This window comes from Rousettus aegyptiacus, unplaced genomic scaffold, assembly GCF_014176215.1.
Source record: "Rousettus aegyptiacus isolate mRouAeg1 unplaced genomic scaffold, mRouAeg1.p scaffold_m13_p_3, whole genome shotgun sequence".
Taxonomy (NCBI): Eukaryota; Metazoa; Chordata; class Mammalia; order Chiroptera; family Pteropodidae; genus Rousettus; species Rousettus aegyptiacus.
This window is the reverse complement of record NW_023416306.1, coordinates 10,571,832-10,597,857: the sequence shown is the minus strand read 5'-3', so window position 1 is coordinate 10,597,857 and position 26,026 is coordinate 10,571,832. Positions and strand designations below refer to the sequence as shown.

The 26,026-nt window shown below is 54.7% G+C and overlaps 1 protein-coding gene across 4 annotated transcripts; it reads right to left on the bottom strand.

Moving 5' to 3' along the window:
• Positions 1–1,488: 1,488 nt before the first annotated feature.
• On the bottom strand, positions 1,489–26,026 carry LHX6 (LIM homeobox 6). Of its 4 annotated transcripts, XM_016155974.2 has the most exons (10): positions 25,796–26,026; positions 24,540–24,611; positions 23,973–24,155; positions 23,508–23,629; positions 14,538–14,758; positions 11,866–11,966; positions 11,557–11,652; positions 11,177–11,351; positions 8,019–8,122; positions 1,489–3,605 (listed from the first exon to the last, which is right to left on the bottom strand). In XM_016155974.2, the coding sequence occupies exons 1-10, from the start codon at positions 25,877–25,879 to the stop codon at positions 3,585–3,587; spliced, it is 1,179 nt and encodes a 392-aa protein (XP_016011460.1). In that variant the 5' UTR covers positions 25,880–26,026; the 3' UTR covers positions 1,489–3,584. The 4 variants fall into 4 exon arrangements, with proteins under 4 accessions (XP_016011460.1, XP_016011461.1, XP_036073639.1 ...); XM_016155975.2 differs by lacking the exon at positions 8,019–8,122; XM_036217746.1 differs by lacking the exon at positions 24,540–24,611.

The window sequence follows — 26,026 nt, the reverse complement described above, 5'->3', positions numbered from 1 at the left end:
CTGTGTGGACTGAACGAGCTAACACAAGGAGCCGGCACTTAGCAGGTATCCAATGAACCTCCTAAGTTTTAAAGAATAATTTGTTAGCTGTGCATACAGAGTCATTATTCCTCAAAATCACACCCCAGAGAGCACATGTGTCAGCTCGAAATCACTCCCCAGAGATCACATGTGTCCACTAAAAGCCGGAAGAGGAAGTGGTGACATGTGCTAGGGCCATACTGGGGCCAGAATCATCCTGCATCTTTACATAACTGTTCCTCCTTAGAGGCTACAGGATTCTGCAGGCCCCCCTCCCCCATGCCTTGTCCCCTGGCTCACCAAGAGCTGCCCAGGAGAGGGAGTCAGACCTAAGAGGGCTCTGCCAAGGTCTACAGAGCCAGGAAACTGGCCCTCAAACTAGGGAGCCGGAGTCCGACGGAGGCCTGGGCCCACCCAGCTGTGCCCTGGAGGGGTCCTGGGGGTCACCTCTCTCCTCTGAGACAACAGCAGAATGATAGGCGCGAGCTCCACTAGGGGTTTCCAAACTGGGTTTTGAAAATAGAAGGTACATTCATGTAAAGAAACACACACACACACACACACACACACACACACACACACACACAACCAAAGCTAAAGTATATTCAAAGATACACATATGTCTAACTCAACATTTGATAAATGGATTGGAAGAGTAGAAGGGCGAGGGGCAGAGATGGGGTTAGAGATGGGGGGCGGTACAACAGCTAATAAAATAACGGGGGGGGCCCCAAAGGGGCGATGGCCATGTCCACCCTGAGCTGAGGCTGACAAGTAACTCAGTGCAGGGCCAGGCGTGAGGTAGGTGGGAGGGTGTGGGGACACCTCTGCCCCAGGCAGGGCCACTCCACTGCCCTTCTCGAGAGTTCTGGCTTGAACAAACTCTTCTGCTGCTAAAAAAAAAAAAAAAAAAAAAAAAAAAAAAAAATCTGGCACCAGCAAAAAGGTGCTCTCTCTCACTCCCCAGATTACATGGTGGCTCTGGGACCCAACGAGGCCAGCATGAAACCCAGACTTGTACCAAAGCTCAGGCCCTGACACACATCACTGTTATCAAATATCCCCTCATCTTCCAAACAGGCTCCTCTGTGCCTCCCTTCCTGGCCTGGCCCCCCAGCACCTCCTCATTTGCACCTATTCTGCGAATTTATAATCTGATAAGATCCAGCTCAAATGATCCCCCGCCCCCACAGCATTTTGGAGGGAACCGCCTGTTTGCAGCGTTTGCCAGACAGAGAATTCCTCTAGGGCGGAGGTGGGTCCCACATGTTCAGGAGCGGGAGGGAGCACAGGGGCCTGATTCCCTACAAGGCTGAGATTCAAGAAGAAACCCAGCATCGTGTCTTTATGACGCTCAGTTTACCCACTGGGAAACAGTACCAATTTTCCAGGAAGGGGACTGCACTGGGCGCCGGGGGCCTGAGCCCCCTTTATCAGAGAGAGGGAAAGAAATGGAATCCCATCGTGTTCTGGATTTAAGTGCCAGCACTTCTACTTGCATTAACTTTATTTATTACACAAATAAGACATTTACAAAGCACAACATGAAAGGTATGTAACAAAACAGACATTGGTTTTACAAAAAAGTGCTTACATTTTTTTTCCATGTGTGTATTTTCCCCTTTTGTTTTGTGTTTAAATAAATAGTCTTGATGGCCTGTACGTTCCCAGGCTGCTCTAACAGGCTAGTGGAGACATGTCTGAACTGCAACATGCTATGACCACAAGATCCACGCGAGGAACAGACCCTGGCGGGAGGCTCAAGGCAGAGTGAGCACTGGGTGACCCTGGGCAGGGCTCGACTGGCCACTGATTACATGGTTGCACTTGGGACAACAGGAGCAAAAATCAAAGGTCAGGTCAGAGCTCCCCAAGGCCTAGAATCAGGCCCAAGCCACTTCTGTTAACATCACCCCCAGCACAGGGCTGGGTACATGTTATTTACCGAATAAGCTGTACTGACCACATTCTCAGTGGTGACTTCTCTCTGGCCTGAGTCAGCTGGAACTGTCTTCAGAAGGGAAAGGAAGTGAGTTCTCTTCTTGGGCTGCCTAGCGTTTTGCCCGGTCCCAAAGCAAGAATGACATGGAGGCTTTCACTTTAAGTGCCAACTTTTCAAGCATGTGGATTCTGCAAACTTAATGCAGACTCGTGAGATAGAGTGTGCTCTAATTGATTAGCAATGTCTGCCATGGGTGAAAATAGAGACAGCCAATACATATGTGCCATGGACTTGCTTTCCCTGTCTTAGAGTCTCCTTCGAAAGCCAACATATCAGGTTAACCAGAGCAGGAAAGAGGACTTGGGCTAAAACATGCTTACTAGCAGCCTCTAGTGAGAAAATGCATCGGGACACCAAGTACTTATAAAATTACTGGATAAACATGGGACAAATGGGCGTTCCCTTGATGACATAAGTCATGGTCTTGCATAGCCCAAGCCCTTTTGTTTGGGGTGGAGAGCTGCAGCAGGACAGGGTGAATGTGAGTGCAGCTGAGCCCGTTCTCATGAGCGGGTGGGGAAGCCCAGCGGTGCCAGCTGGAATCCTGGGCTTGGCATGCTCACCTAGGCAGCGAGCACCCTCTCTCTGCTCAGAGATGGATCAGAATGAACATTCTGGTGTCCTGAAGCATTTCCCTAGGCTCTGTTCCCCAGTCCCCATGAGTGGTTCCCCCACGGAAGACATGGCCCGAGCGCCCCCACCAGGGGTCGACAAGTAGCCAACGAGGGCCCCGAACACAGTGAAATGTCATAGCACAGATCGAACCTCATCTCTGCTCTGTCGCCTGTATACTATACGTGCTGGATATGGAGGAGGAGGGTCTCCCACACATACCCCGAGTTTTCTCTTTCCTCTCCCAGCCCAATGTGCCATATCCTTCTCCTTGAGCTCCAAACCAATGGGGGTCTTTGTCCCCCCACCCCCACCCACCCCGCCCTCAGCCCCCTGCCTCCTGGTCTGGGGCAGGCTTCGATCTCTGCCCTGCTGGGCCTCTCAGGGTTGGTCAGTGTCTCTTCTCTCTCTGAATTAATTTGACATAACCAGACAGATGGAAATGATAAAATTAGAACATAGCTTTCCTTTGGGGACATCCCACAGACACTGTAGTTTTCCAGACAAAAGCAAGAGAGTGGATCACATTGGGGGTTGCCGGCTACTTGGAATTCAGAGATGGTTCCAACGTAGGGGGAAAGAAAACCTGTAAATTAGAAGGCTGTTGGCGTTGCGCAATTCAGTTCGGCCTTTTGCTGTTGGAATCAGCCTAAGTTGAAGATGAGTCCTGTCTAAGTGGGAAAAACTAGCTGTCGCGTTCACCCTGTTTCCAAATTTTAGGGAGCACTGTCTTCCAAGAGGAGGACTCCACGGCGCTCCTGGCCAGTTCTGGTTCTCAGCAGGAGAGGGCGTGGCTGGGCCCGGGGGCCCAGCTGGTGGTGGGCAGGATGGCAGATAAGGGGTGGATGCAGAGGCGGGTGGATCCCTGGCAGTGGCTTGGACGCTGGATCTCAGCGGCTGAGGGGCAGCTGTGGGGTGCCCATGGGCAGATGCGGAAGTGCCGGCAGCGTCAGTACTGAAAAAGGATGACCTGCGGAAGGAGGGGCATGGAAGGCGGCTGAGCCTCGGGCCTGACCCGCTCAGTGGCCCCCCCAAGATGTCCTCGAAGGCACAGAGAATGCGGGTGGCTCAGGGCCCAGATCTGGGTTCAAAACCCTCGCTCTGTCACTTACTTGCTGTGGGACCTTGGGCAACTCACTTCACTTCTCTGAGCCTGTTTCCTCATCTGTAAAATGAGGGTAACAAAACCTCTCTCTCAGAACGGGGAGCATTCGGTGAGATACGAGCGCAGTGGCAAACATCTGCTGAGCACGCACCCCGCGCCTGGCACTGCACACGTGACCCGGCACGGAAACTTCGCTTCCACCCGAGGGCATCCCGCCATTATCTCCATTTTACAGGGGAGGGCGCCGGGCCTCAGAGAGGTGAAAATTAGTGAGCCCACAATCACACAGCTAGGGAGAGGCGGACCTAGCCCTGTAGCCCAGGCTCAGGTCCCGAGCAAGCTTTCCTCATTATATCACACAGCCTCTACCTCTCCAAGGCCACGGTAACAACAGTAATCGACATTTCCTATGCACCAGGAGATGGGCCAAGCGCTTCATGTGCACTTAGTCTTCGCAAAGCCAAGAGGCGAGCAGATGGCTCAGACATGCCAGGTGCCTGACACACGGCGAGCAATCAGGAAATATCTGCCCTTGTCCTCTCTCTTCCACCTAAAGCATCTGGCTAACCTCTTATTGCCATAGACACAGCCAGTTCCTGAAGTTCAGGTCAAGGATCACCGGCTGTCTGGTCAATGAGCTGTGCCTTCTCACAGTAAAGTATCAGGAGGAGGTTTCAAGTGGTCCAGGAACAACAAGTGGGTACGGCCAAAGGACGGTCCCACTTTTTTGATCCTGAATGTTACTTGCCCAGACTGGTTACCATGAGGAAGAGATGGAGGAAAGCAATGGTCATGGTCTCCATAAGAGCAATCGTACCAATAACCACCACCCAGGGGGCACTTTCTACATAGCAGGCACTCTGCTGGCCTCTTTCCCTATGTCACTGCATCTGCTCTCAGCAACAAGCTTGGGACCTGACCTATTATCTCCATCTTGCAGATGTGTTCCCCGGTCTCAGAGCGAGAAGGTGCCAGGGCTGGGCCCCGGAGTCTGCCTGACCCTCTCACCCGGCCTCGGGCAGTGCTCTCCTCCGGCTTCCGGCATGCCGGGCTTCGCGCTCTTATTAAAAAAACTCTCTCGGGAGAGGTGGCTCTGTTAAGACCGTCCCATCCCCTCCGTGGGCCTTGGCCTCTCTATCTGATCAATGACAGCTTGGCCCTGATCTCTAAAAGCCTTCCAAGCTCTAAAATTGTAGGGTCAGAGGCCATGACCAGGAAGAAATGTGTTTCTGGAAACTCACAGGCGTGTGTGGCCAAATGATGATGTGGTGGGGGCAGAAGGTGCTACCCCCGGATGCTCAGAGCCTACTTTCGTGACCAGGCCAGTGCTGGTCTTGGCGAGTGGGTTCATGGGTCTCCCCCAGCGGGCACCGAGTCTCCTCACAGCTAGCTGGCTCAGGCCTGCAGGGACCTGGGAGAAAGCCCTGTGCCAAATGACCACACACAGCCCACCAGGCCCCATGGGTTTGGCAAGATGTGGACAGAAAATGTCCCCGGGGGCTGGCAGGAAGGCCTGACAGTGAGAGGGCAGGCCATGAAGGAGGGGGAGACAGTTTTCTGCAGAGCTGCTAGATGTGAAGCTGAGCCAGAGAGCTCTGGCTCAGCAGCCAAACCCAGAAACCTCCTGCAGCCAAAGCTGCCAGATCCCAGCCTGTCTCATCCTTCAGGATGAACTAGACAAAACCACAAGCTTAGCTGAGTAACCAGAAGGCGAGGGCTCGTCTCCAAGCTCTGAGCCCGGCCCTAAACACTTCCAGGGCCCTCCCGGCCCTCCGGATATCACCTAGGCCCCTCACCCAGCGGTCCAGGCCCTTCACTATGTGACCCCTGTGAGCCCCTCTCGCCTCCCTGGGCCTTGACCACACCAAACACCCCTCGGTTCCTCGAACCCAGGTCCCCCATGCCTCTGTGCCTAGCATGTCCACTTCTCCCGACACGGAGCACCCTTCTCCTCAATCCCTGCATCTCACTCCCTCTTCTGGGTCCTGGAAGGCCATGTTTATCCCTCACCTCAAAAGTCCTGTCACCCTGGGGTATAGCTGCCCGCCTCCTGCTCTACGCCACACATTCCCTGAGGACAGGGACCATGCCAGCTGGCTTCTGCAGTCCCTGTGCCAGGTGTGACGGGATGAAAGGTGTCCCGCAGAGGGGGGGCAGCTCCGAGGCAGGCAGCCCTAGGACCAAGGCCAGCGCCGCCATGCTTTCTGTGTGGCCCTGGCTGAGCTACTCCTCTGAGCCCGTGTCTGCAGATGTGAAACGGAGTCAACCAGAATCATCCTCCCACAGAGGCTGTGGAGGGTGAGGTCAGGGAGAACACTGTGCAAACTGTAAAGTGCTGCATGAAAGGAAGTGGTTACTGAACTAGGCAGACCTCAGAGCCCCACAGACTTGTTGCATCCCTAGGCAAGTTGTGTCACCTCTCTGAGCCTCTCTGCACCTCTGTTCCTTTATCTTTATCATGAGGACGCCATGTTCACATCCACGGAGTGGTTGGGAAGCGTCACTCAGGCAACGCGTATAAAGTACCTGCTGTGAACAGAGGACTCGCTCAACAAACAGCAGCTCTTACAGTGAATATCACAGTCCAAAGCGGAAGCTCCTGGGGCGTGCTCAGCCACCCTGGGTGCTGCAGGATTTTGCCTCGAGCACTACCGGTTACTTAGAAACCTATCTGGTCAGCTAAGTTGTCTATATCTCTCCATTCTATACCTTCCTTTGCGTGCCCAGCACAAAGCCCAGCACACAGTAGGTGCTCAGTCAGGAAGCACAGTAAGAGACTGTCCTGGAGGAAGGGTCCCCACCCCTGGCTGCCTGCCAGAATCTCGTGGGCTGGGTATTACACTCACAGGACCCCGGGCCTGGCTTCAGACCTCCCCATCAGCTCTCTAGGGACAAGCCTGGGGAATCTGCACCTTTACAAGCCACCAAAGTGATTCTGAGAATCACAACAACATCACGCTCTGCGGGACTCAAGGGTCTTTGGGGAGGGGGACACCTTCTCCATGGACCACCACCTCTGCTGACTTCCAGGGCTCCCTACCTCTCCAAGGACCGCTGCAGTGACTTTTCTGAAAGAGACCTCCAGGGCTCCCCACTGCCCAGGGACAGAGTCTACACTCCTCCACCTGACAGCCCAAGGCCCCCCACCCCTCACTGTTCTTCTCCCGAGCCTGTGAAATTGCTCAGTGTCCCCAACAACTGTGGTGGCCCATGCCTTTCCTCACACAGGGATTCAGCCTTTAGGCCTGGGCTCAGACATCACCTTTCTCCAGGAAGCCTTCCTTGTGAGTCTCCTGACCTGCGCCCCCAGCCTCCACTCCCCAGCTGCCTTGGCTCCCCCACCACGGTTCGGTCACACCGTGTTGTAACTGTTGGGGTGTGCCTCCCCCTGCAGACTGTGGCTTCCTCAAGGACAGGCACCACGCTTTCCTCATCTCAGTGCTCCTGGTAACTGACTTGGGGGATCCTGGGCACAGTGAGTACATAGCAAACGTCAGCTGAATGAGTGAATAAGTGAATTAACAAATGCGTGGGTTCTCATTTAGTCTCCGTGACCTTGAGCTACCTAGGCCTCAATTTCCCCCTTTCTAAAATGGGGGAGGGGGGTCTTAGAGCAGGGGCTTTCAGTGTCTTGGAGCTGAGAGGGGAGGTGGGGGGCTGACGCCTTCTGTGGTTTCATGCAGAGAAGCTCCATCTGCTTTCATCTGTATTATGAGTTATAGAAAAGTCAAGTAAGGATCCCAGTGCTTAAAAACAAAGCTTTCAAGCCACTGGATTGGGTGATGTCTAAATACCCTTAAGGACATTCAGTCCTAATGCTGCAAACAACCAAAGACCTGGATTCCACAAAAGAGACCTTGCCGGTTGACCGTGGTCACTTGCTGACCTGCTCTCCCTGGGCCCCACCAGCTTGGGACATTCACTCCCGACAGACAGGAATAAAAAGGAGGAAGGAGGAGGGAGCAGTGGGATGGTGGGAAGCACAGTGGTGTGTGAACTGCAAAGTCTGAGCAAAGGAACTAAATTCACAAATCTGAAAAAGGGAAGGCCGGCCATTGGTGCAGAGGCTTCGAGGCCTTTGGCGTGCCTGTGCACATAGAGCACACTGGCACCTGCTAGTATAACTGCCTCAGGGGCACAGTGGGGGCCTGAGGACACTTGGCAGAGAGGGTCTGCCACAAAGAGACATGGTGCCTTCTCGGCAACGAGGAATGCTGCCGGAAACCCATCCCCAGCAGGATGGCTCTGACCTGCCAGACCCAACCTGGCTCCATTTACCTTCTCACCCCGGTTGGAGAGTGGCCCATCCATATCGGCTTTGAGGTGGACAGGGGGCGCGGTGTAAGGCAGCCGGCAGTGCACCTGCCCGCACTGTACCTGACCTGTGGACGAGAGGATGCCTTGGAGCCCATAGCCAGCCTCCATGCAGGATCCCACCTTCCCTGTGCTCGGCAGGCTGGAGCCCTGGGCTCAGTTTCACCTCTGCTACTTACCAGTTGGCTGGCCCTGCCCAAAATCTCAGTGGGGTTGGTTGCAATGCTCTACGCGAAAGTCTATATAATCTATAAAGTCTATATGCTAACCGTCCAGCTCACTGACAAACACTCATAAATGAATACGTATTGAACACCTTCTATATACAAGGCTGTACTGCATCTATGAGGATCCTCCCTCCAGGCCTTGTACCTCCGCCAACGCTTTACCTTCATACTTCCAAGAGGACTTTGCACTCACATATCACCTTTTTCATGATGCTCTCCCTGACCACCCTATTTACAGTTACAACCCCATACCAACACTCGCCTCCACCCTTCCCTGTCTTCCTTCCCAGCATTATTTTACCTCCTTGGCATCATCTGACTTACTGTACATTTTCCTTGTTTATTTGATATTATCTATCTTTGTCACCTAGAATGCAATCTCCAATGAGGGCGGGAATTTTTGTCTGTTTTCTAGACTCTAAGTCTTTGTGGATTTCTAGTACCTAAAATAAGCCTGGCATCTAGTACGTACTCTTTAAAAGTTTGTTGAATGAATATCCGTGCCCTAATCTGACATCTACAACTGCAGGGGAAGTCCACCCGTATGTCGGACCCAAATCTTTCATGTTTTGGCCTCTTTACCCCTACAGTAAGAAAGAAGTCCACAGCCTCTCTCTTCAACAGCTTTGGTAAAAGGAAAAAGCTCTCTACAGAGACTTATAATTGACATGTAACTTGGGACTAATCACTGTGCCTTTCTGAGCCACAGTTCCCTCTCTGTAGAATAAAGCAGTTGTGTATGATTGGGGACTCTTAACCTGGGTTGTTCTAGGAGTCTACGAACAGCTTGAGATGACATGGAAAACTATATGTGTCTGTGTCTTTTTCTAATCATATTCTAATCTCAATTTTAATCATATTCTAAGCTCCAAGGCTTTAGGAAACTCAGGATCCTGTGGATTTAGTTAACTGAAAAGCAAACTGCTGAGGGGACCTTCAGTCATGCAGCAAGAGGCAGCAGGTCCAAATATCCTGACACCTCCTGTCCCAAGCTGGGTTCTACCTCAAAGTGAGGAAGAAAGGGCACTTCAGCCCTTTCTCCAGAAGTCAAAGACAGATCTAGCCTTGGTCAAAGTATGTAGGCAGAGTCCTGGCACAGCTCTGAAAGCCATGGCCCTACTCCCAAGGGGATCACTTAGATTCATTCCCAATGTCACAGCAAGTGCTAGCTGGTAGCCCAGACTCTTGGTACCTACAGAGCCCCTAGAGGACTTTGCGCCTTTACAGATGAACCAGATCTTCAACGGGCTCTGTGCCGCCTGAACATAAGACATTGTTTAGAAAAGAAAGGAAGAAAAAGTCCCTCCTACTGAACAGATGGTTCAGAAATGGAAAAGGACAAAGGGACACAGTTTCCAACTGGCAGCCTGGTGGGGCAGGCAGAACTCTGCACTCCCGGTTCTGCAAACCAGAACCATCACCACCATCACAAGAGCAGCTAATACTTCTCCAGCACTTACTGAATGCTGAAAACTTCGTCGGTGATCTCATTTTATGCTCACAACACTGCTTTGAGATAAGTGTCCTTATTATCTTTGTTTTTACAGATAAGGAAACTAGAATCCAGGGAAACCGAAAAGCTTGCTCAGTGTCACATAGCTAGGAAGTAGCAGGGATGGGATTTTAAGTCTGACCGTCTGACATCAAAGCCCACAGTCAATCATTAAGGAACACTGGCTCCAACTAACTTACTGGGACCCTTGGTTTCTTCATCATTATAACGGGATTGTGATCTCTGATGTTTAGAAACAAGGTTAGGGTCTGGCACATGGCAAGGGCTAAGTAAATAGCAGTGTCTCTCTGACCTTCCTTCTCTTTTATTTTTACTTGAAACCGGAGAAAGTTTCTGGTCATGCTCAGCTTTGAGGAAACAATCAATGGAAAATCAATCCAAGGGAAGGAAAATTTGTAATAAGCACCTGATCAACAGCAGATTCACTGGATGTGCATCCCCAGAAATGCACAAGGCTGCTCCCTCTCTCCTCCAGGCTCCTGCTCAAAGGTCACTCCTCCACAACCAACCCCCATCTCTCTTCACAGAGCTCATTCTCCACTGACATGCCTGTCCCCCCCCCCCCCACCACTCCGCATTAGTTTATTATCTCTCCACCTACCTCCCTCTCTGGATTATGAGCCCCAGGGGCAAAACAGGGTTTGGTCCATTGTGTTCTAAGTTGTATCCCAGTGCTTAGGACACAGAAGGCACTTAAAATATATTTACTGAATAAGTGAGTAGGTTCTCACAACCCTGTGAGGTAGGCATCATTAATGTCCTAGTGTACAGAGAAGGAAACTGAAGTTCAAGGTTAGGTGATTTGCCCATGGCCCCACAGCCTTGGGTATGTATTCCCACCACACCGACCTTCCTCAGAGTCCCCAAATACACCCAGTGCCATCATGCTCCCCTGGCAGGCTGAAGGTTCCTCTGCCATCCTGCACACCTGTTTCTCCATTCCTTGTGTCTCATTAATCCTACCCATGCTTCCGGTCTCAGCTTGCTGAGAGTCAGCATCTCAGACACTCCCATTAAGCACCTTTCCCTACACAAATCAGCGCAAGTAAAACCACACGCCCGTCTATCTGGTTATTGTTCGGTGTTGTCTCTCCCACCAGAAAGCAGGCTCCACCAGAGCGGGGATTTTACTCATTCATCTTATTCTCTCCCTAGTCCGGGCCCTGGTACGCAGTGGGTGCTTAGAAAACACTTTTTGAATGACTGGAAGGCTTGCTCCTACTCAGGCAGAACCAGGGAATTTAACGCCTCATCCCAACCCCTAGGCCCGAGTGACCGTGGAGTCCACATGAGTGGAGGCTCAGTAAGGCCGGCCTCCCACGCCTCTGCCGCCCACGCGCTCTCCTCCGTGCCCCACTCGGCCTGGGCTCACGGTCACTTACTCTCAATGTAGCCGTGCAGGGTGACCATGCGTGCGCGCTCGGGGCTGCTGAAGGGGGAGTAGTGGATGTCGTCGGTTAGGGCGGAAGGGAGGCGGGACGGAGGCGCCCCGGAGGGCGGCACAGGATGCTGCGGTGTGTGCTTTTTATGACGCGCCCGGCAGTTTTGAAACCACACCTGGAACGACAGTCTCAGCAGTCTCAGCCTCGCGGAAAAGGGTCGGACGCGCCGCCGAGAGATACCAGGAGGATCTGCCTCGTCGCCTCCAGAGTAAAGCGGCCACGTGCGCTCGGGACAGTGGCTCCGCAACATCGCCTTGCGCTCGAGGGAACGCCCCCAGGCCCCTCCCCAGACCCGAAGGCCCACCCTCCTCCGGCCCCACCTGGATGACCCTCCGGCTGAGGCCCGTCATGTCCGCAAGCTTCTGCAGGGTCTGCGCGTCGGGGTTGTTGTCCTGCGCGAACTGCGCCTGCATAACCTGCGGGGCGCGGGGGTGCGGTGAGGCACGAGCGCGCGGAGGTCTCCAGGGCCCTGGCCCAATCAGAGGCTCCGGCCTGCAGGCCACGCCCCAGACAGCTGCAGCCCCGCCTCGCCACCCGCGGGTCCGGAGGGGCGGAGCCAGAAGGACCTCTCAGCCCCGCCCTCACCGACGCCCCGCCCACACTTGGCCATTCTTGGCCTGCCCTGGTACCTGCAACTGCTCGGCGGTGAAGGATGTCCGCGCGCGCTTGGCCGGCTTGGGCTGACTGTCCTGCTCCGAGGGCACTGCCCCCTCCAGCGTGAGGCCGTTCCCTGAGGGCGACAGAAGTGGCTGACCACGCGTCCCCATCTCTTCTAGTGGCAGCCTGGAAAGGACGGGGGATGGGGGGAGCTGGTCCCTGGAAGGGTCAGGAGCGGAATTGGCTGGGAGTGGGGATCTCAGAGTCCTTAGTCCCTGAGCTCAGTCTTTGGAGAAGGGGCTTTCATTTCTGAGCGTTCCCTTAGTACCAGACGCTTTATGTCTCACGGCCCTGAGGACGGATGACGCTATCCTCTCTTTAAAGTGGCAAAACTGAGGCTCAGAGAGAGGCCCCTTTTCCAGATCTTTCACCAGTATTCTGACAGCTGGCTGACTCGAGACTCCAAACTGGGCTCCCTCCTAGCTAATCTGGGGAAACCAAAGGTTTGTAGAGATAGGAAGCAAGCAGGTTACAGAACTGTGATCCTACTTTTGTAATAACTTATGAAAGCAAAGGGTTGGATGGATATAATTTTTTCAAACGGATGGAAGATAAAGGTTGGAAGGTGTTAGCAGTGGTTGCTCCAAGGAGTGCGATTATGAAGACAGTACTTTCAATATTTCTGTAACTTCAGAGGTTTTTACAACAATCACATATCACCTCACTTTTCTAAGGTTCAATTTTGTTCACTGGGATGTATGTTAGCTATTCTCTTCCCACTTATATTACTTTTACAATCACACTAAATATATTCCCGTTTTATTTGTAATACCTCATTTTTCTGAATACAAAGGTAATACATGTTCTTTATCAAAAACTCAAAAAGTTTAGATAAACACAAAGAAAAAAATTAAAATCACTAGCAATTCCACCACTGTTCAAAATTTATTGTGTTTTTTTAAAATTAGGAAAAACACTATGTTAAGGGAAAACAAACAAACAAACAAACATACAGACATAAAAAAAATCTGGGGAGATACACACTAAAATGTGAGGGGTGGTGGCATTTGGAGTGATCTTTATTTTCTTCTTTTTACCGAACCATCTTTTCTAAATTTTGTGTGGGGTGTGTGTGTGTGTGTGTGTGTGTGTGTGTGTGTGTGTGTGTGAGTTTTAAAAGTAGAACAGTAGCCTAAACTGAGGACTGCTCAGTAAAGGAGTTCCAAGGTTCTAAGCCTTCAAGCCTCCCTGCATGGTAGAAGTCTGGGGTGGGGCTTAGATGGGAGAGCAAGAGTGTAATTGGCAAGGCTATGAATAGGGGTGATCCCGGTTGGTGCAGGTGTAGATGGAGCCTGAGATTACTGATGGGCCATGTTGTGGGGATTCCATGCCAGCTCTACTGCTGACTTGCCCGCCACCACTGCAAGTAACTTCGTAACTTCGTAGCACCCTAGCTTCCCTTCCTCCCTACCTAAGCCCACTTAACCTAATCCTGGCAGGAGAAAGTGATGGCCCTAGTATGGTCATAGCCGGGAATACTCTGAGGATGCACAACTAGTTCCCAGCCTAGAAATGGAGATGGGACAGACACTCTGTGGTATTACTGTCTCCTAGGAGAGCAGGTAAGACAATGATTGGGGTGCCCCTTATTTCAATGAGAAAGTGAAACTCACAGAGGCAGCCATATCCCAGCAGACTCCCCTGCTTGATGAGATCTGATTCAAGGACCCTGGAGCTTGGAATGGGGTAGATGGTGGTTAAAGCTGGGGCTTTGGAGTCAGGCAAACTGACTAGTATGTAACTTTTGGCAAGTCACATACTGTAGGTAACCTCTGCCTGTTTCCTCACCTATAAAATGGGGATTAACAGCTACTTCCTAGGGTCATTGTAAGGATTACATAAAATAATCCATGTTACAGTAAAGTGAGCGGCTTTCACAGACCTAGATAGGGAAATTATGGAAAGGGTCTCTGCCTCCGCCCACAGCCCAGCCTCTGCTCACCCTTTCCAGCTCCCAATCCGCCTGTGACTCAGCCCCCACAATCCCTGGAAGACCTAGACCCTATCCCTGAACCTGTGTGTCTTAGGGAATCACAGTATCTGAGCCAAAAGAGATTCAGGGATCTTCCTCGTCCACCATCCACCTTGCACAGATGGGGAGACTGAGGCCCAGAGAGGAAAGGAAACTTTATATTTCAGCACGGCATGCCAGAAGCAAAACTGCTGAAGCTCCAGTTTGCAGACTCAAAGGCCTTTCTCCTTACACTCCAGAATGAACCACCACCCCTAAACCTCTAGCTTGGAGCTGTTAGTATGGTCATTGGGAAAACAGACAGCTGGAGGGGAAGAGCCCTCTGGCCAACCAGAGCTGTCTAAAGGTAGAGTAGGCTGCCCCATTATGAGAATCATCTCTAGGGTTCACTGAGCCTCTCGTGGCTTTACAACACATCCAGTTCGTCTATCCTTGAGTAGGTGTCCTACCATTAGCCCCATTATACAGAAAAGGAAATACAGTTGCAGGGAAAGGCAGGGACATCCAACTCTCAAGCAAACAGTGGAGCCAGAAGCCTGGGCTCCGTGCGCAGCCTCCCGGTGATAAAGCCAGCACCTGTCTCTAGAGGAGTGAGGGCAGTTCCTGGGGTGCTGCTGTGGGGTAGGGCTGGGGGCAGAGGTGCAGCGGGTGCTGGGCGGGCGAGTTGGGTACCGTTCTCCGCGGCCCTCTTGAGGTTCTCGATCATGGTGTCGTAGTGGATGCGACACAGCACCTTCTCCTCGACCAAGCCAAACTCCTCTCCCGTAGACAGCTGGCGCTTGCAGGAGAAACAGGCGAAGCAGGCCAGATGATAGGCGTTGCCGCGAGCCCGCCGCACCCAGTCGCTGGCGTAGATCTGTCGGCCACACCGTGCGCACTTGGTCCCAAATCGGCTGCGGGACACCAGGGCAGGGAAGGGGATGGCGAGGCTCAGAGAGGCCACCCCTCTTCCCTCCAAATCCTAGTGGTGGCACGCAGGCACCCAGGCTCCCGGCCTCAGGGTCTTCACTCGCTCATGAATTTCCCTCTGTCTGGATCCACCCCACACCCACCTCCTTGTAGACAAGTCCCACCTAGAAAGTGAGCTGGTGGGAGGTTTTTATTTTCTTCTTGGCGCTTTTCTGAATTTCCCAAATTTTGTACAATGGTCACTTACATTTGTATATAACATTAATCTGCTCATTTGAATATATCGAAAGTATCAGGTAATATATAATAATAGTAATAATAATAGGTAAATCTTTGAGCACTTACCACGTGCCCAGGAAGATCCTAAGTGTTTTATGTTGATTACCCCAATTAATCTTCATTTTGCAGATGAGGAAAATGGGGACCAGAGAGTCAAGTAACTTGCACAAGGTCACACGGTTTGCAAGGATAGGAACCTGAGATGAATAAACTGTACCCCAGCAGTAGAAAAGCTCAGAGTTTCTTGGAAGCATAGACAAATATTCACTTACTGGCTTGATGACCCTGAACAAACTGTTTAACCACCTGAGTTCTCATTTTCCTTGCCCTGAGCTGAACTAGATGACAGCAGTAATGACTACTACTATTTGTTAGTGCTTTGCAGTCTATTAAGTCATCAGCCAGACTCGAGTGCTGTGACAGTCCAATAGAAAATGTTAAAAATACAAAAAAAAAAAAAAAAGCCCAGATCAAATGCCCTCTTCCCCCTTAAGCCTTCTTTTATTTTGTCTCTTTCTCTTTTAACCTCTCACTTTGTAATGTAGCTATTCGGATATGGCTGCCTCCACCACGGGACTGGGCACCCTCCAGGAAGCAGCAGAATCTAATTCCCCTGTCCCAGAAGTCAGCCGAAGGCCTGACTCCTAAGCATCAGGGAGAGTTTGTTCTTTAAGTGGATATGATCCTACCCCAACCCTCTGGGACTCAGTTTCCTTTGGTGCGCGCTCTATTTCAGGGAATGGCGCCAAGAGTCATCCAGTCTCTCAAGCTTAGACACCTAAATCATATGCCCCTCCCTCTCCTCGACCTCACATTCAACCAATCACAAGGTGTTATTGGTCCCTTTCCTAAGTATCTCTGGGACCCATCTCCTCCTCTTCGCTGCCACTGCCCTCCTCCTAGGCCAGGCTCCTGTCGAGCACCCCTCTCTGCCAGTCTCAACCCTGGTTTCCCTCTTTCCAGGGCCGTCCCTGGCCACCCATCCTCCACAGAGCAGCCACAGTGGCGTTTCCAGCATGCACACAGAATCCTGTCCTGCCCTGCTTAAAATCTGGTCCAAGATCCTGGAATTCACAAACCCCAGCAGACCACATCCTCTCCGGCTCATCTCCTCCTCCTTCACTTTCCTCAAGATCATCCACCCCACATGCAAGCTTGAGTCCCAGTCGGCCATATTGCAAGGTCAGTCTCGGGTCTGTATGGTCCCCCTCTGAAGTACTTTCCCACCTCCAACCTCTGCACTGGACTGTGCCTCTTCCCACCCCCTCGCCCTCCTGGAAGAGTGACACAGGTCCGGGGAACCACCCTTTCCCCACTGATCGCCAAGGTCTGCAGATGTCTGGTTTCTTGGCTCTCCCTTCCACCCCTGGCATTCCTGGGAGAGGACCAAGAAGATTTGCCTCTGTGACCACAGGGCCGGCACATTTCCACCCGGAGGAGCATTTAGAAATGCCTGTGAGTTTGTAACCAGTCCGGCAAATGCACACACACTGGTTACAGCCTCGCCTGCCTTGGCAAATACAAGCAACTGTCATATGAATAAACGGTCTTGGAATGAACCGAGTGCGGGAGCACCGAGGCCTCAGCCAGCCCCGGGTCCCCTACATAACCGCAACGCGACTGACGCCGACCAGGAGCGGTTCGCTCAAACCACGCTGCGTGCCTTTGTCGGGTCAAACGACCCCTAAACAGAGGCGGTTCCCAGCCCCCGTAACCTCGCCTTCCCCTGGGGAGAGCCCAGCACAGCCTGTGAGCCCTGTTCCCAGTCCTTCTCAGTAAGGGGGAGGGGAAACTGCTCTGCCCACCGCGGTTCTACTCCCGACCCCAGATTCTGTTCCCGGTCTGGGAATGTCCCGACTGGGAGCAGTTTCTGGCCTCCTAGAGGAGGGGGCGGCCGGCCAAAGGCCGAGCCCTTGCTGCGGTCCGGGGTCCTGGGAAGCACCGCCTTCACCGCGCCTCCTCAGTTTCGCCGCAGCCACGTGACGTGGGGACTCCGGCACCCACTTTGCACACGTGGAATCGGAGGTTCAGAGCGGGCAAGAGACTTGCCCAAGACCACGAAGAGAGAGGCGCAGGGCTGAGATCCGCCTGGAGGTGCAGAAAGGACCTAGAACCTGCAGAAGCAGCGGACGGGACACGAGAAGAGCTGGATGGCGGGCGTGTGACCCGGAAAGGGCTCTGGTCTGACCACGTCGCGTGCCCACTCCCGGCCGCCGGTCCGGGCCGCTCTGGCGCGCACGTCCTGGGGCCCCGCGGGCTGGAGGGTGTGTTCCCGGGGATCGCGGTGCGCGGCGGCAGGGGAGGGTCCGGCCTCCAGAGACCAGGCTGGAGGGGCCGCGTCTCCCCGCTGCGGTCTCTGCGCTGCGGCCGGCGCGCCGCGTCAGAGAGCACGACGCCGGGTGTTCTTCGCACTTGGCTGTGCCGGATTCCTCGTCTTCCGCCAGACACGCGTCCCAGACGCCCCTTATCTTCCCGCACCCCTTCTCTTCCGGTTCCACGCGTCCGCGACGTCCGAGAGCATTCTGCGCCTACACTGGCTGCTCACAGTGTCCCCAGCCTCTTGATCCTAAGCAGGCGCCGCGAATGATCTCTCAGTAACTTTCTCGAACGACACCCCCTGTGTCACCCCCAAATGCCGAGAGCCGTCCCCGAGCCCTCGGATCTCGCCGCCGCGCTCGCTGTAGCTCGGCCCAATCAACGAAATCTTCCTCGCGCTGGATCCTCGGGTGGGGGCGAGGGGGTCATTACGCAGTTTGGGATGCGTTGCGGGCCGCTCCTGAAGCGTGTTCCCCACCCAGGGCAGAGGTCAGTGGCACAAACAAGGGGCACGAGGAGGCTTACGGATCGAGGCTCTGACAAACCGACTGACTCCTTCTCAGGCGGGCTGCGAGGCCCGAGCCGCCGGATTCCGGAAGCAGCGAAATTGGCGGCGGAGACAACGAAACTTCAAGAAAGGGGTGCTCGGGAGCTGTGAAGGGAGCGCCAAAGGGATTAGGGGGCGCGGCTACCTCCTCCCCCCACCCCCAGCCTTGTGCGCTCCCCTCCCAGGGTCCAGGCGCACGCCGTGGGATAAAGGCGCAAAGGAGCAAAGGACTAAGGCGCTTTGGGGATGGAGAGGTGTCCGACAGATGCTGCGCATCCTAACTGCTGAAGGAGCAGAGTGGGGTTCACGCACCTCCTTGCCCTCCTCTCTCCTCCGAACAAGGAGCGGTGAGAGCTGAGTACTCGTGATTGCGCGGAGGAGCTGTGCGCCCTTGACGAAGTCAGGCTCACTCTCCCGGCCTACTTTCCCTGGGCAGCCAGTAGGCGCTCGGTAATTAATTGTTGCAAGAATGAGCCTCAACGAAACAGCCCATCGGAGTTTCACTAAGACCCCACTTCCTATTATTAAGCTACCCTTTTTCTGCATGAGGAAACCGAAGCTCGGAATGAGAAGGCTCCTGTCAGTTACGAAGCTACGGAGCCAGGGTGCTGAGAGTCAAACCCGAGTTCACTCATTTTTATCTTCACGACGCTCCCTTGGATGGCCTTAGACTCTAGGAGGCCAGACAAGGGGGATTGAAGGTGGAGCCCTGTCTATCCTTTCCGCTCCTTTTCTTTTAAGCAAACTCTTAGGAGAAGCAGCCGGAAAAAACAGAACCAGCAATTAAGAGGTTAAAACACCCCGCGCTTCGGAGGTCCCGGCCGGAGGCCCCTCCCCCGAAATCCTTTCTCAGCTCCCCCAACATCTGTCCCCCAACAGCTGGCGGCCACTGGGCCGCTTTCTGCCGCGGTGGGGGGCCGCTTCCCAGCTCCGAGCCTCCCCGGGGACCCCCAGCTCTGGGGGAGGGGATGGAGCTCTCCCGCTGGAGCCTGGGTCGGAGCTTGGGCTCTAGGCCAAAGGCCCAGGAAGGTTGGGGGCTTGCCCTAAGTCATGTGGGCTAAGCAGGGGACAAGAACTTGAGGCAGCAGACCCCTGGCCCAGCCCAAGGCACTCTCTGAAGTTCACCCCATAAACACCAGGAGAAGTACTTAACCCTTTACTCCCCACTCCCATGGTCAGGATGCAAGGCCAGGAACCACAGTGACCTTGAACCTGGCAAAGTTAATACAGTCAGGGCCTCTGAGGAGGTCACTCCTGCCTCAGTGCTCCTAGATCCCACCTAGGGAGAGTCACACATCAGAGCACACAGCGGGTGCTCCTTCTGTGAAGACAAGCAAACTGGGCAGGGAATCTTAAGGCCAGGTGAGGGGTCCTTGTCATTTCACAGGCCCCACCTAGTAGAGAGGGACTGCTGACATATCTCACCTATAGAAGAAGCCTATGGAATGTTTAGACTCAAAGATGGTGGAGTCAGTCAGGTAGCCAAGGGGTTTATCTAGGTTTTGCCGCTTATTACCTGTGTGACCTCATCTCTCAGAGCCTCAGTTTTTCCTCTTATAATGTGGGGATTATGAGAATATCATAATCACAGGCGTGTACCTGAGGATTCAATGGGATGAAGCATGTAAAGGGTTAACATGGTTTCTGGCTTAGGGATGAGCTCCAAACATTCTGATGACCAGTGTCCTCTTCCACTCTCACTGTGTGACCCTGGGCTCTTCACTTGCCACTCTCCCAGGACATCAGTCTCCCCTACAATGCAATGGACGTGATGCTTCAGAAGTCTGAGAGAGCCAGAAGGGCACTGAAGATCAGTCCACACCCCATTTAGGGGGCAGCAGCTACAGGTCAGTGGATGAGAGGAAGCTGTCTGGGCTTGTGGTTGCTGAGGGCAGTGGAGATATCAATACCCTAAAAAGGAACACTATTTTTTTTCCTCAAGACTTTTCTTTATTTCTTGGAAGAAAATGAAAAAAAATAGTCTTAACAACAATAACAACAACAAAAAGTAAAGAAATTAAAGAGTGATATCATCTTTCCCTGGTGGTAATTTTTTTCTGCTAGGGCCCAAAAAGTGAGGGGCGGTGGGAATCTGGTTGAACCCACAAAGGCTGGTGAGGTCCCTGTTTGGAAGGAGAGTTGGAGAAACTGAGGCAGAAAGGTCCAGCAATCTGTATGCCAAGGGAAAAACAGCCAGTGGAAAACCAACCCTTCCCAATAATGCAAATGAGCCAGAGGCAGATTTGGACCTCAGGGCTCCCTGGTGAACTTGGAGTGCTTTTCTAACTTATAATTTCTAGCTGTGCCACAGGTGACTGGAAGAGGGTCTGCAGGATGACGTCACGGTGGAACAAGATGGGGGATGGAACCCAGAAGAAACCCTTCACTGAGGGATACGACCCCACTGTCCCTTCCATAAGGTCTTAGCCACTTCCTCCCTCCTTCCTGTGGCGAAGTCTTAGCTTCTCTTAGGCTGAGAGCTCCAGTCCATATCTCACCAGACCCTTGACCTTGGGCTTCAGGAAACAGAGGGCTAGAGAATCTCAGCCCCAGCTCTTGAGAGGGGCACTGTACCTCCGAAGCCACCATTCATGCTCTCTCCAGGAAGACCTCCCTTACAACAGGCACCCGGAGTTCAGGCTGCTACTCAGAGCAGACAATAGTCCCTGCCTGGCGCTCTGCCGGCTTTTCCTTTCTCTTTTTGTGGGTTTTATTATTTTTGTTACAGGTGGGGCTGCCAGGGATGGGTTATGCCTGCAGGGAGACCTGGCTGGGGGAGAAATGATCAAAAAAGCCACAAGTCTTCCCTCCTCCAGGGGAATGTGAGCTTTTATTCCCTCCATTTCCTTAACCAAAAATCTGTTTTAGTTTTGCTTTGGGGGCTCTTGTCACTGGAAAAGGATTAGCGCTCAGAACCTGCAACCCAGAAATGTCCCATCCCCATCTTTCCAGGCAGACCCTGCTCCTCAAACTGCCTGAGGAAATGCCATCAGAGGATGATACCCAGCATCCACTCTGCCATGGTGACAAAGGTGATCATCGAGGTACCCACAGCATCTGCCATTTGGGGAGCCTCTACCAAGCCTTCCTCCCTTCAATCCTTCCTTGGCAACTCAGAGAGACAACCCTGGAAGTAGGACACTGGGGGCAGAGAGACGAAGTGATTTGCCCAAGGTCATGCAGAGATTTGGTGTTTGTCTGACAAAGCTGCACATCCATCTTCTACCTTACTGCAGGGGGAAGAGGGACTCAGAGTCAGTGAATGCACTGGACAGTGGGGTCAGGATCTGATTCTGACTGATCCTTGTAGATCTAGTAAGCACAGCAACCAAGGAGGCTCAGTCCAGCCTGGGCATGAGCTGGGGCTAGAGAAGCAGCAAAGAAATGTGGGCACGTGGCTCACAGGGCTGCCAGGTCTGTAGTTACCAGGAGAGCCAAGAGAGGAGTTCGGCTCTGCCCTCCTCTATAGAAGAAGGCTGAGATATCGACCTGCTGGTTTCCCCAGGCAAGACATAAAGTCCTGTTCCCGGCTAGCCGATGAGCCCAAGGAGCCCCCCAAAGGTAGCTGGCTTCTTTTTAACCAACTGGAGTCAGGCCTAGAGTGAGGAGGTGGCTAGACAGGGACTATATCTCCATTTCCTGTCCTGGCCAGCCAATAGTCAGATGGAACAGTGAGGGAAGATACCACATTCTGGTTATGAACCACACAATGATAACCCTGCTCTGACATACACACACACAGCAGTCCACACCCACAAATCCACATTCGTGGCACATTTTTGAGCCCTCTGTGGGTTAAGGCCTGAAGCAGGAATGCCCCCTCAGAGGAGCCGGGGGTAGAGTGAGGAAAGACAGGATTTCAGAATCCTCACCCTTTCACCTCCAGATCCCTGTCCAGGTGTAATCTTGTCCTTACCTCCTTGCGCGTGCGCGTGCGCACACACACACACACACACGCACAGTCCCAACATTCACACATAGACATACTCCACTCTCATACATGAACTAAAAGACAAATGCTTGTCATAAAGGGGCACACACACTGTCCACACACCCCTGACCCTGCTCAGTGACACATTCCCTCAGTGCCTCTGCACAGATCTAAACAACACAGGCACACATACACTCCTTGCACACTGAGTCTTAAGCCACTTGTATAGCTCCCTTCCATGCTCACCCTTCCACACCCATGCACAAAAGAAGGGTCCGCTTCTTGAACCATGCTTCCCATGGTTTCCCCACAGTACCCAGTCCCAAAATGCTGCTAACTTCCCCCCTAAAGTCAAGGTCCTCTCTTTCCAAGTCTAAGAAGACTCAATGCCAGGGGGGAGCGTGTCTGGAATTCCCTTCCACCACGTTCCTTGACTCTCAGGGGATCTTTCTGAGGTGGCATCTTTCCAAGAAGACTGAAGCCATGGCCCCTCCAGAGGCAAGGATGGGAAGGATGTCTGGTTGGGGAGAGGGTTATAGGGGAGTAGCATTCTCCGCTTCTGAGAAAGCCCATGGGAATGGGCATCCCTCCCAGGAACCAATTCCACTCCACTCTCTTCCAACTCCGTGGGCCCAGCGGACCCCCCTCAGATGTGGTTCAAGCTTCCCGAGGTGATCAGGCAGGCGACCTCTGTGCCCCTGACCTCGCAGTGACCTCGACCCCATGACCGGGTCGGGCCAAAGCCGCGCGCAGTGTTTAGGATCTAGGCTCGAGCAGGCGGCGGAGACACGTCGGTGCGGCGGAAGGATGAGCCCCACTGCGGTCAACAGCCGCCAGGACCGGCACTGCGGTGCGGAGAGCAAAGTCCCGGGTAATCCTGCTAAGTAAGGGATCTGGCTGCGGCGCCTGGCTCTCTCCCTCCCCATCCCGGCGGCCCACAGTCAGAGCCCACACCCGGAAGAGGCTGAAGCCGGGTCCGAAAGGACGATGGAGTTGGGACCCAGACGGAACCCCAGACTCGAAATGAGACATTAGAGCGACGCCGGGCTCTGAGTTGAGGCGCAGCCGGATATCGAGGTTGGGGTTTAGGACGAGGTGCTTGATGTGGGATCGGATCTGGGACCGATGCAAGGCTGGTGCTTGGGGCCCGACCAGCCTCTAACCTCGAGCGGAACCGGGGTCAGAGCCGGGGTTAAGTCTGGAGCTCAGCTCAGGGTCCGGCCCCGGAGAGACGCTGGCACGGCTGGAGTCGGAGCAGGGTTAGAACCCAGAGCCGGAGCGCACTGGAGATGCAGCCATATGGCTGGTGGCTGCGATCCGAGCGGGTTGGGGCCAGAGCCCGGGACATCAGGGCTCGACCGAGGCACTGGAGGTCGGAACTGGAGCCTGAGACTCAGGCAGAACCCGAGACGGAGCCAGAGTCGCGACCGAAACCGAGTGGGCCGCAGGAACCGGAGGCGGATCTCAGGCCCGGGCTCATAGCCCGGAGCTCCTGGTTCATGGCGCTGAGAGCCGGCGTGCGGGGCCCTCGCGGCGCACCCGGAGTACACTCAAGACGCGGGAGTCCGGAGCCAGACACCACGCGTCGCAAAGCCGGCCTCCGCGCGCGCGCCGGGGGCCTGCCTGCGGCGACACTGCTGGCCCAGCGGCCGCAGCCTACCTGAAGTAGTCCATCTTGCAGAAGATTTCCTTGTTCTTGATGTAGCAGCTGTTCTGCTGCCTCAGCGACGTGCGACACACGGAGCACTCGAGGCACCGCACGTGCCAGATGAGGTTATTGACCTGGGGAGGGTTGGGGTGGGGGCGGCTCAGTGAGGGCCTCTTTTCACGCGGGGCCCCAGCCTCCCCGGCTCCAGTTGCAGCTGGAGACGCTGGAGCGCTGGCGGGGCATGTGACTTCCCCCGCTTTTCTTCTGTAACGGTGAGGCTCAGCGAGGTAGAAATAAACCCTTCCCATTTTTCAGACGGGACCCCGGGGCCGCAGAGAGACGCGAAGGCTTGCGCAAAGCCGCGCGGTCAGGCACAGGCTGAACCAGGATTCGGAATTAAGTGGACCTGGTGCGGCGCTGCTTCCCTGCAGCCCAGGGCCGGCCAGCACACACGCAGCACCCCGCCCCCCGTCTCACCTTGAGCAGATACCGGTCCAGAATCTCAAGGCCGCAGCTGGAGCAGATGTTCTTGCCGGCGGACGGCACGGAGGAGGCAGCAGAGGGCGGTGAGCAGACAGACGGCGTGCTGGGCGTACAGGGGGAGGCCCGACCCTCGTCCTTGTCCAGAGCGCCTGCCAGGGCCTCCGCGTCCGACTGAGCCTGCAGCGCGGGGGACAGAGGGAGAGCCGAGCGCTGAGGTGAGCGCCGATCCCGGGGCCCGGCGTTGCGGCGACCTCAGAGACAAATCTGGGGCCCCGGCGCACCAACTGACAACGAAATCCTCCCGAGACGCCGCGCCATGGGCTAGGGGACAGGAATGAAACCGACTACCGAAGCGGAAGGGACGGCCCCAACTTTTAACATGCGCGTCCTGGGTGCCGGGAGCGGTCAAAACCCACATCCTTGGCCGGAAAACCAAGACTCAGAGAGGGGCGGCGCCCTCCGCGAGTCGCCCCGCAAGGGCAGCGAGCAGTTCGGGGCCGGAAAGCCGGGCCCGATCCCCAGGGCCGGACCTCGTACGAAGACAGGGCCGAGTGGACTCACCATGGCGGGCGGCGCGGTTCCTTCAAGGCAGCGGGTGGTCGCTTTGCAGCCGGACCCTGGCTGGGCCATCACCTGGGGGAGGGGGGAGGGAACGTCGGCGGCGGCGGCTGCAGAACTGGCTCTGCGCAGCCTGAGCCCAGCGCCTCCCCGCGCCAGTTATATAAACCGGCGCCGAACAATGAGTCCTAACTTTGTAGTGGGCATTTAAAGCCCTTCCCCACAAAAGCGGTGTCTCTCTAATGAAGCAATTTGAATTTGGATTGGATTTTTTCCCTCTCTCTCCCCCTCTCCCTGCACTTAACCCGTGGCTCTTGAAGTAATCGCTTAGTTCCCTTGCAATCCAAGCCTCTGAGGGGGAAAAAAAACACGCGCACACACACAAACTACCTGCAATTAGAAATTGTCGTGAATGCCCAAGATAAGAGGTAGCCAGAGTGTCAATTCCAACTGTCAATCAGTGAGATCCATCAGGCCGCCCAAAGAATTGCAAATTTGATTTTTTAATGGTAGTAATTAAAAATCGAATTTTTTCTCCCTCCACCCACCCCCCACCCCTCTTCCTCGCTCCCTTCTCCTCCTCGCTACACAAAATGCAAAAAGGAGAAAAGAGAGAAAGAAAGAAAAGAAAAAGGAGATGGGTGGGGGGGGGCAGTGTTCGAGGGAAATGAAAAGCGGAACGCCGGGAGCATCAGCCCGCAAGCCCGGCGCGCACGGCGAAACTGGCGCGGCGATATTGACACGGATTCCGGCGCCTTTCGAGGGCCACCAGGGAAGAAACCCGGAGCAAAACGGGGGCGATATCGGGGGCGGGGGGCGATGCGGGACCAGAAAGAGGAAACAGAGGAGTCGGAGCGGAGGAAGAGGCGCCCTCCAGCCCCTCGGCGCGCCCGGGCTCGGCCCCGCGCCGGGATCCTCGGCGCTGCGTCCGCCCGGCACGCGGCGCATCGGCGCTATCAGCGCCTATTCAGACGGACAATGCCCGCCTCGCCTCCTCTTGATTCGCCTGTGTCTTTGCTAAATCGCTTTTTGAGAAATTCCTCCAACATTTGCATAATGTGTTCCCGCTTTCCGCGACATCACCCCCCCCCCTCGCCTAGTGCTCGCGCGCGCTCACACACTCACATACACGTACTCACAGGCGCACCCCCGCACCCCTCCTCCCCCAGGCCGCCCGCGCCACCCGGCCCGGCCCGGCTGGGTTTCGGCCGCGGCCGGACCCTGGCCCGGGTCGCTCCACCACTTGCTGGCTCGCTCACCTGGTCGGCAGCGGGGCCGCCCTCGGCCGGCAGCCGGCAGCCCTCGGGCAGTGCCGGGGCGGCGTTCTCATGCTTCCAATACATGGGCCGGAGAGCCGCGGGCTCGGCGGGCGCGCAGCGCAGAGAGCCGCTCCGAGGGGGGCCACGGCCGCAGCGGCAGCAGAGGCTGAAGCAGGAGCTGGAGGAGAGCGGAGGCGCCGGCCCCGCCGCCCCGGGCCCGGCCCCAGCCCC

Excerpts from the sequence above, each read along its gene's own strand:
- LHX6 (XM_016155974.2), bottom strand. The coding sequence starts at position 25,879 with ATGTATTGGAAGCATGAGAACGCCGCCCCGGCACTGCCCGAGGGCTGC. Across the intron at positions 24,156-24,539 it reads GAACCGCGCCGCCCGCCATG|GCTCAGTCGGACGCGGAGGC; the intron begins GTGAGTCCACTC and ends CCCGCGCTGCAG. Across the intron at positions 11,967-14,537 it reads CAAGAGGGCCGCGGAGAACG|GGAACGGCCTCACGCTGGAG; the intron begins GTACCCAACTCG and ends TGTCGCCCTCAG.